The sequence below is a fragment of the Rhinolophus sinicus genome, chromosome 2, assembly GCF_057876585.1.
Source record: "Rhinolophus sinicus isolate RSI-liver-muscle chromosome 2, RSI-T2T, whole genome shotgun sequence".
In the NCBI taxonomy this organism is placed as follows: domain Eukaryota; kingdom Metazoa; phylum Chordata; class Mammalia; order Chiroptera; family Rhinolophidae; genus Rhinolophus; species Rhinolophus sinicus.
The window spans coordinates 169253864-169262983 of record NC_142502.1 but is presented as its reverse complement, the minus strand read 5'-3'; the positions used below and the strand labels follow the sequence as shown (position 1 = coordinate 169262983).

General features: G+C 37.8%; 1 protein-coding gene across 4 annotated transcripts in view; it reads left to right on the top strand.

Moving 5' to 3' along the window:
* The first annotated feature begins 74 nt into the window (after positions 1–74).
* The window catches only part of SPAST (spastin), a 50054-nt gene continuing 41008 nt past the window's right edge, over positions 75–9120 (top strand). For 3 of the 4 annotated variants that reach the window (XM_074331859.2, XM_019741586.3, XM_074331858.2), the window contains exon 1: positions 119–805. In XM_074331859.2, coding sequence (XP_074187960.1) covers positions 397–805 — 409 coding nt within the window. In that variant the 5' untranslated portion in view covers positions 119–396. Of the gene's footprint in view, positions 806–9120 lie in introns of all 4 variants that reach the window. The other variant, XM_019741577.3, reaches the window with a different exon arrangement.

Below are 9120 nucleotides of genomic sequence, written 5' to 3'. Positions count from 1 at the left end.
CCTCAGGGAAGGGACCGAGAGGCGGACGCCGCACAAGCGCACTAGGAGCTCAGGGCAACAAAAGACGGCGGCGTGCGCGCGCGCGCGCGCCGGAGAAAGACACGGGACGGCGTGCGCGCGCGGCCGCCTCTCTGAGCTACCGGAGGCGGCTGAGAGGACAGAGAGAGGGAGGGGCAGGAACCAACAACCGCAGGAGGAGGAGAAGGGGTTGTGCTCCCGGCCTTGAGAGGAGAAAGGGGCGGGGCCGACGAGCCGCGTGTGGAGGTGCCGAGCTCTTGGGACCTGCCGGCGCGCGGGGCTCTGTGGCCCTCTCTGTTCCTGTGGCCGCTGCCGTCCCTTGGTCGCCGTCGGTCTGCGGGAGACGGGTTATGGCGGCGGCGGCAGTGGGAGCTGTGAATGAATTCTCCGGGAGGACGAGGGAAGAAAAAAGGCTCCGGCGGCCCCAGCAGCCCGGTGCCTCCCAGGCCTCCGCCCCCCTGCCTGGCCCCCGCCCGTCCCGCCCCCAGGCCGGCCCCTCCGCCGGAGTCGCTGCATAAGCGGAACCTGTACTACTTCTCCTACCCGCTGTTCGTAGGCTTCGCGCTGCTGCGTTTGGTCGCCTTCCACCTGGGGCTCCTCTTCGTGTGGCTCTGCCAGCGCTTCTCCCGCGCCCTCATGGCCGCCAAGAGGAGCTCCCCGGCTACGCCGGCGTCGGCCTCACCACCGGCGCCGGTGCCGGGCGGGGAGGCTGAGCGCGTCCGAGCCTTCCACAAACAGGCCTTCGAGTACATCTCTGTTGCCCTGCGCATCGATGAGGACGAGAAAGGTAACAGGAGGGCTGGGGGGAAGGGGCGGCGGCGTCGGGAAGAAATTGGTGGGGTCGCCGAAAGAGGGCAACACCTGCGTCCCTTGCCGGCGGGAGCGGGCTGTGCACCCCCGGAATTGATCCGCCCCATGAGACTGCTTCCCCGCAGTCAGACCTTCATCCTCTACGATTCCCAGTTAAAATCTCTCCCCTTTCAGGGCACTCTAGCTGTCGACTTGGTTTCAGACACCAGCCTTCCCCTACACTTCTCAGGACCCAAGTCTCCATGAGATATCTGGACGTGCTGATGACAGTGACAGTTGTCCTAGAGTGACCACACGGATTCTTTCTCGCACTGTAAACAGTGTGTCTTCCTTTGAGCCAGGTTTCTGAAAGGTTTTGATATCGAAGAAGCTGTGCCTTGTTATAGGCTTTTAATGAAAGCAGAGTACTGTAGTGTCAGAAAAAAAGAACAAATGGTGACTTAATTTTGAAAAGAACAGCTGCATATGATTACAGCTGAATTTGCATTTTTAAAGTTTCATGACAGTCATTTGATCAGTATAATGACTCCTAAGTATTTTTCAGTAAAGTTTTATTTTAGCATAAAACTTCTGCCTCTGGTTACTTTGACTTTATCTAAATCAGTATTCCAAGGTAACCTGAGTTTCTAAATTGAAATGTTAAGTGAAAGAATAGGATAAACTTATAGATACCATTTTACAATAAAACTTAAAAACAAAATGTTTCTGAACGAAAGCAAAGATACTACATCCTTCAGATTCCTTTTAAGCTAATGTTTTTTAGCCTTTCTATGTGTCAGGCACTGTGCTCTTAGCTTTGCATGTGTTATCTATTTAATCCTCACAATTACCCTGTGAGGTGAAGGTACTGTTACTGTCAGCATGTTACAGATGAACAAACTAAGGCTCCAAAGATTAAAGCAGATCATTCCAAACCTATGCAAGTTGCTAATGAAAGTTTTTTTATGGAAGATGATAAATGAAATTAGGAATACATTTTGAAAATTCCTGTTTTCATCCCAACTCCACTATGCTGAGATTTCCTTTTCCCTTTAACTACCAAAGAACACTTTTCTACCACACCTCTATTAAGTACTCACTTGCATTGTCCATTATTTAAATTAAAAAAAAAAGTCAATCTGCACTTCATTTGTAGTCGCTCTCTCTCCACTATCAACTCCAGAAACTGTTCTAGAATTTCAATTTTGTTAAAACCTATTTCTTTGATGGGGCGAGGTAGTAAGAAGTAGGATATAAGGAAAGGCAGTGATTCATGGTCTTGGAGTGTAAGGACAGTGGAGGTTAAGAGGGTTCAAGGAAGGAGGCACACTTAAGAAAAAATACCATGTATTTCTGGAAGGAAGTGTTTTGTTAACTGCTTCATTCTTTACCACCTCTTTCCAAGGATCTCTTGGGGAGGATGAAGAAGGGTACCATCGTCCTTTCCTAGAGAAGCACTGTTTTATTGCAGTACCCTATTACAATAGGGTCCTCTGAAGTTGATTAATCTAGGTCAAAAGATGTTTTTGAGTAGAGGAAATATGTTTAAAGGTAGATTAATTGTTGTGTTTAGGAAGAGAAAGCCAGAAAATAAAATTCTAGTTAATACTGGGTGTTGGGCGTTGGGAGGTAGGATAAGAAGAGAGGTCAAGGAAAACCTAGGTATGGAAAAGAAAAAAGACCCTAGGCTCTTAGATTTGCAGAAAAATCAGTTCTGTGTGAGGATTCGTGACAGAAGTAGAATTCAGACCTTGAGTTTCATGCTAGTGATTTATCTTTGAGTATCACATATGCATATATTATATTTAAATCCTCCTAAAATATTTCCTTAAGTACAAATATTTTAGCAATCTATGTGCCCCTTATTTCACCCTCTTTCTACTGATGATGTTTCTATTCAAAGGCTTTTGTTTTATTTATGCGTTAATTTCTAAAGTGGACATCAGAATGGGCTATGATAACTCTTCAGTTTGAATTCTATAGCTGATGAATCATATGAGAAAATTAATTCAAACAAACAAATTAGTTATATATTCATTTTCCTGTAAAAATGAAGTAAAACAGAGTTCATATTGTCATGGTTCTATCTTAAGTTTTTCCTTTAGCATATTGAAAATTTTTGTACTTCAGCCTTAACCCAGTTGTAAGACTTCACATTTGAAGTATATTTGCCTCAGAGCCATCCTTGACAATACAGAACTTAATTCCAAGAGAATTTCATTCTCCCTCTTTCACACTGCATTAAAATATATATCAATAACAAACAAACATATATATATATATATATATATATATATATATATATATATATATATAAATAGAAATGAACTGGATAGGCAGTCTTCAAAGTTTTCCTAACTCTGTTAAACCATTAAGAGTCTTGTAATGTCATGTACTGCCATTCTCTTAGCAACTTGACTTAGCTTCTAAATGTTCTGAGACCCACTTTATTTCATCAGGTAAAGTGAGTTATTTCAGACTACAGTGTTGTTAATTGAAACATTTGGTGCCTTGAAATAGTAAAGGCCAAATTAAATCTTATTTTAATAAAATAGTGTATAAATGAGGTTAATGTGGTGACTGTTTATTTAGGATTTCATTCTTTTTTATCGCATACTCAGCTTTGATACTGAATTTTCATAAAGGCCTAAGTTTGTCTTTAACCAGACTATCTTAAATAGAGAAGACTAACACAGCAAATTGTATTTACCTAATATAAGGCTATGTGAGGTGTATTCATTGAAGCAAACATTTATCGGATACCAGTTAATTTGCACAGCTCTGCATTCCACATGTTATTTGAGAAAAATGCACTTCCTCTCCAGTGAGATCTGTTAAGACAACATACTCATATGTAATTAATAAATGTGTATATATTTTCATTTATATTATGTATCCCTCATTTTTTTTCAAGGAATTAGATAGTTTTGTGGATATTTTCTTAAATTGTTGAACATCCTTGGAAAACTGATAACCCATGATATCCATTGTATATATGGAGAAACTGAAATTTAAAGAGTAAATTCACTGTAGCAGAACCAGGAACAGCATTTAGGTGAACAGACTTGTGATTTTATACTTTTTGTTTTATACTAAGCAGGTTCTCTGTTTTGTAATGCAGAATCCCATGTATCCTTGGGAGAAAAGAGGAGGTGGTAACAGTGGTTCTTTGGATTAACCAGGATATGACCTAACATGTTTCACATGGCCCCTGCAGGTAGACAAGCCTGAGATATCCTGGGTAGTACAGCGGTGCAGGTTCTCTAGGTGTGGTTGGATTACCTCAGGTATGTAGGACTTGACAGTAAGGGTCCAGAATGTTGTATGAGAGAGCCAGTTTCTCAGGATGTTGTAGGGCTGAAGAATCTGGCATCAAGGACAAAAATTGTCTAAATAAAATCCTTTTTGACTTATTCCTAGTCAGTTTATATGAAAACAGCAGGTTATATAAAAAGTTGATTTCCATATAATTTTGTAATTCCATGTTATTTACCTTTGGACTTTATTTAAAACACACACAAAATACTTGCCTAACCACATCTGTTTTTAGAAGGTGAAGATAGAGTGTAGAAACCAGAAGTGTCAGATTTGGTATACTTTCTTTTACTCCTAAAAACTACTGGACACCATTTTGAAAGGATTGCTTTCAGACAATTTTCTTGGGCTTTAAAGTATACATCATTATAATAAAGAAAGAAGTATTCTGATGGATGGACATTCAGATATCATACTTTTCCCAGAGAATAACTTTACCTTTTATTAAATATATGATAAACATTTCACATTTCTCTTCAAGAATATTTAGTGGTATTTGCACTAAGAGATAGAAAGGTAGCCACTGTCAGGAGCTTTATTTCTTATTCTATTTTTAGCTGTTTGTTTATTGCAGTTTATATTTTTCCTAATGTAGAATACAGTTAAACCCTGTAAAACTCACCTGTTAACTAGATTCCTAAGATTATTGTAAATCATCCTAATAACAATTAAGAGATTATCAGTAAGTGAATATTAAATTATTGAAGAAAAATCTTCCCTAACTCTTTCTGCCGCTTTCCACCATGTTCTTCCCCAACAGTGGTTGCTCTACTCAATAGTAGTTGGATTTTCTCCTTCTGGCAAAGTATAGATGCTCTACTTTTCTACTATTTTTCCTCTCCTTGACCTATATAATACCAGTGACGGTATTAATATGCTGATGTAGCCTTTTTTTGTTGCTTTGTGACTTATAATTGCTCATGCTAGATATCCTATAGAATGAAACATCTTCGAGCATACTCACATCTCTGCAGTGTTCATTCTAGTAAATGAGGAAAGAAAAATGTCAAAATCTATTATTTTCTTGGAGACTGTTAAATGTTTGACAGCTATATGGGTGTAGCATAGACGTGCTACACTTATTCACATCTTTTCTGTTGTTCTGCAGATATTTTATGCTATAATAGAAAGGGAGAGAATTAACTGTTGTTCTTAAGTGGGCTTTGTTGATCCCTTTCAGTCAGCCATCACTAGGGACACACCTGTGGTTTAACAGTGGGATTTATTTTACTTGTTTTAACCAGGGAGAGCATACATCTTGGGAAACCGTGGTGTATCTCAGGAAAAGGGTGCTGGAAAGAACCCAAAGAATTTGGGCTTGTGTTAGGTGATTTTGAAGAGGATTTAAAGCAGCAGCCTTTTCCTCTGGATTGGATGCTGTCAGGAAGTAAGGATAATTCTATGATTAAGTATCTTAATAAATCTGATCTAGAAAGAGGTAAGACCAGGGTTAAGCTAAAGCTGTAATTGGTTAAGAAGCACTCCTGAGCCTGAAGAGGGGGATGTTTGGTATTTAATGGCTTGGACGTTGTTCATGATTTGTCTGTGTTTAGACATGATTATAGAGTGGCTGTGTGTGATGTTATGTTGTGTGAAATTGTTTATGTTCAACAGAATATGTTCAACAGAACACCGAGGCCTAGCTGTAATGCCAGGTCAGCTCCTGCCGTGTTTCCACGAAAATAAGACCTAGCCGGACAAGCAACTCTAATGCGTCTTTTGGAGCAAAAATTAATAAGACCCAGTATTATATTATACCCAGTCTTATAGTAAAATAAGACCGGGTCTTATGTTAACTTTTGCTCCAAAAGAAGCATTAGATCTGCTTGTCCAGCTAGGTCTTATTTTTGGGGAAAATAAGCCCTACCTGATAGGCCAGCTCCTGGATGTCAGGGCTGCTTTCCTCTTTCTCAGCTTTGAGGGTCCAATTTTATCATTTTTAAATTGCAGTGCCTCTTATCCAAATTGACATTTGAATTCCAACTACAAAGGATCTTGGGCAAGTTACTTACACTGAGAGAATGTTTGTAAAATGCTTAGTGTCTGTGCATAGTAGGTCCTCAGAAAATGGTAACTATTATTATTAATTCAACAATTCTTTTAAGATTATGTTAGAGGTTATATTAGAACACTGTTAAACCTTGATACCTAGCTTCCATTACCCTTTTTAGGAAACAGCAGCTGTGTAAATGAGATTTGGGGAAGAATTACTTTTAAAGTATAAAAATACTTTTGCTTATTGTGACCCTTCACAAAAAAACAGATGGAAGTCTACCTCTAACTTCACTCCTCACTTAGTATCCTAGCTTTTTATTACAAAAGAGATAAAATGAATTTTTTGTACTCATATGTGAACATAATGCAAGCTCTTGGTAAAGAATTTGGAAAATACAGAAAATGCACAGAAGGAAATTAAAATTACCCACCATACATAATAAATTCAAAAGACTTTAAAGAAGATAAATTAATCAACATTCTTAAAGTTTAAAGAAAATGTCCCAAACTGAAATGATTTCTTTACATGGGATTCAAAACCATCCCATTTAATAGGGAAGTAAGTCTTTACTTCAGAAAAAAACCTTGAAGCTTAAAAATGGAAGCAAATACGACCATTTTGCTGAATTAGAGTAGAAAGCATCCTTTCTGTAATAGAAAACTACAAGAGAATTAAGGGACTTTTAGGCTGATGCTTCATGATCCCTGTGGTTTATTGAGGATTAGCACATATTAAAATCTGCAAGATCTTTAAAGATATCTGTTACTCTGCTAATTGTGACACTTGCAAGTTACTAGCAGAAAATTGTGTAGGAAAATGGATGTATTTGCTACCTGGAGTTGTTTGTAAACAGATACTTAAGAAGGACTAAATTAGATAAGTAAAAGAAAGCAGTGGGCTTTGTATAACTTGAATGAGCAAAATTCAGGAACATGTAATTGTTCATACAGTTTAGGAGTACAAGGATTTAAATTAGTTAATCAAATTTACTAAATACAAGTATAATAAAGATAGTAAAAGTAATGTTTACATACCTCTTTATTATTTGAAGTATTACTGTGTACCCTTTTCGTTTGATCTTTGCCACAACTCAGAGTTACGTGAAGGAAATGTTATCTTGTTTTTAGGTAAGGAGACTGGAGCTCAGACATACTAACTTTCCCAACATCATACAGCTATTAAATCATGGAGCAAGGACTTAAATCTCAGTCTTCTAACTCACTTGTAAACACATATCTCTCTCTACCCCAAACTACTCTTGTTTTGACTTTTCTCGTGGCAGTCTGGGTACCACTAATGCATAAATGAAAAGATGCAGTAGATAATTCACAAATTAGTCTATTATACTTATCTGTTTAAAGGTGGATATTTTTAGTATTTCTGTTGCTTGTTCAGTAACACATACTTAAAATATAATGAACAAATATAAAAAGAGAAAATCTGTAATCTTACCCTTAGAGAGATGATTACTAACAAGTTTCCTGACTGTCTAATTATACAAAGATAAATATTTATTCATCAGATGAAAAAAACCGTGTTACATACAAACTAATCTATAACCTTTTTCACTTAATGTATTGGAACTCTTTCCATTTCAATATGTCTGATCTTTTTCCTCTATTTTTTCAGTTTTTAAGTACACTTTTTTAAAATATACAAAGTGCACAATTAGTACAATATATTGCTTAATGAATTTTCAAATTGCGCACAGCAGTTTGAAACCCCACCAGGTTAAGAAATAAAATATTACTCCAGAAGCCCACCTTTCTCATGAGTGGGAGGGCCACTCACTTACCTTTCCCCATCCTTTGCATAGACATCTACAAATCTTAACTTCTAACATCATACATCAATTTTGCCTAATCTTGAGCTTTATAAATGGAATCACATATGTTCTTGTGTGTGACTTCTTTTGCTCAACATTATGCTTTTCAGATTAATTCATGATGTTGCATGTGGCAGTATTTTATTCGTTTTTATTGCTGTATACCAGGGATCAGCAAACTGCCTGTAACGGATCATTTGGTAATTTTTTTTTATTGTGGTGAAACATAGATTATATAAAATGTGCCAATTTAATCATTTAAAGTGTATAATTCAGTGACATGTACATTCACAGCATTATGCATCCATCACTACTATCCATTTCTAGAACTTTTCATCATCCCAAACAGAAATTCCATACCTACTAAACAGTAACTCCCCATTTCCCTTTCTCCATTCTCCCCTCCACCAGTTCCTGATAACCTCTGTTCTGCTTTCCGTCTCTACTAATTTGCTGAATAATATTCCATTGTATGTATATACTGCATTTTGTTCATCTGTTGGACATTTGGGTTTCCATCTATTACAAATAATGCTGCTATGAACATTGATGTACAAGTATCTGTTTAAGTCCCTGCTTTCAATACTTTTGAATACCTACCTAGGAGTTAAATTGCTGAATCATACGGTAATTCTATGTTTAATTTTTTGAGGGACTGCCGAACTGTTTTCCCTAGCAGCTGTACCATTTTTACATTCCACCACCAGTGCACAAGAGTTTCTAATTTCTCTACACATTTGTTAGTTTTAAGATTTTTTAAAAAAATAGTACAGCCATCCTAATGTGAAGTGGTATCTCATCATTATTTTGATTTACATTTCCTTAATGTCGTATGATGTTGAGCATATTTTCATGTGCTTATTTGTCATTTGCATATCTTCTTTAGAAAAATGTCTATTCAAGTTCTTTGCTCATTTTTGCATTCAGTTTGATTGTTTTGTTGGGCCGTTTAGTAAATTTTTAAGCTATGTGTCACAACTGCCTAATACTTTTTTATAGTGAGTGTGATCCAGTAAAGCTGTATGTACAAAAACAGGCAGCTGACTGTATTTGACCCTTGGGCCATTGACTCGTGTTTCCCCTAAAATAAGACCTAGCCAAACAGTTAGCTCTACTGCGTCTTTTGGAGCAAAATTAATATAAGACCTTATTTTACTATAAGACCCGGTCTTATATA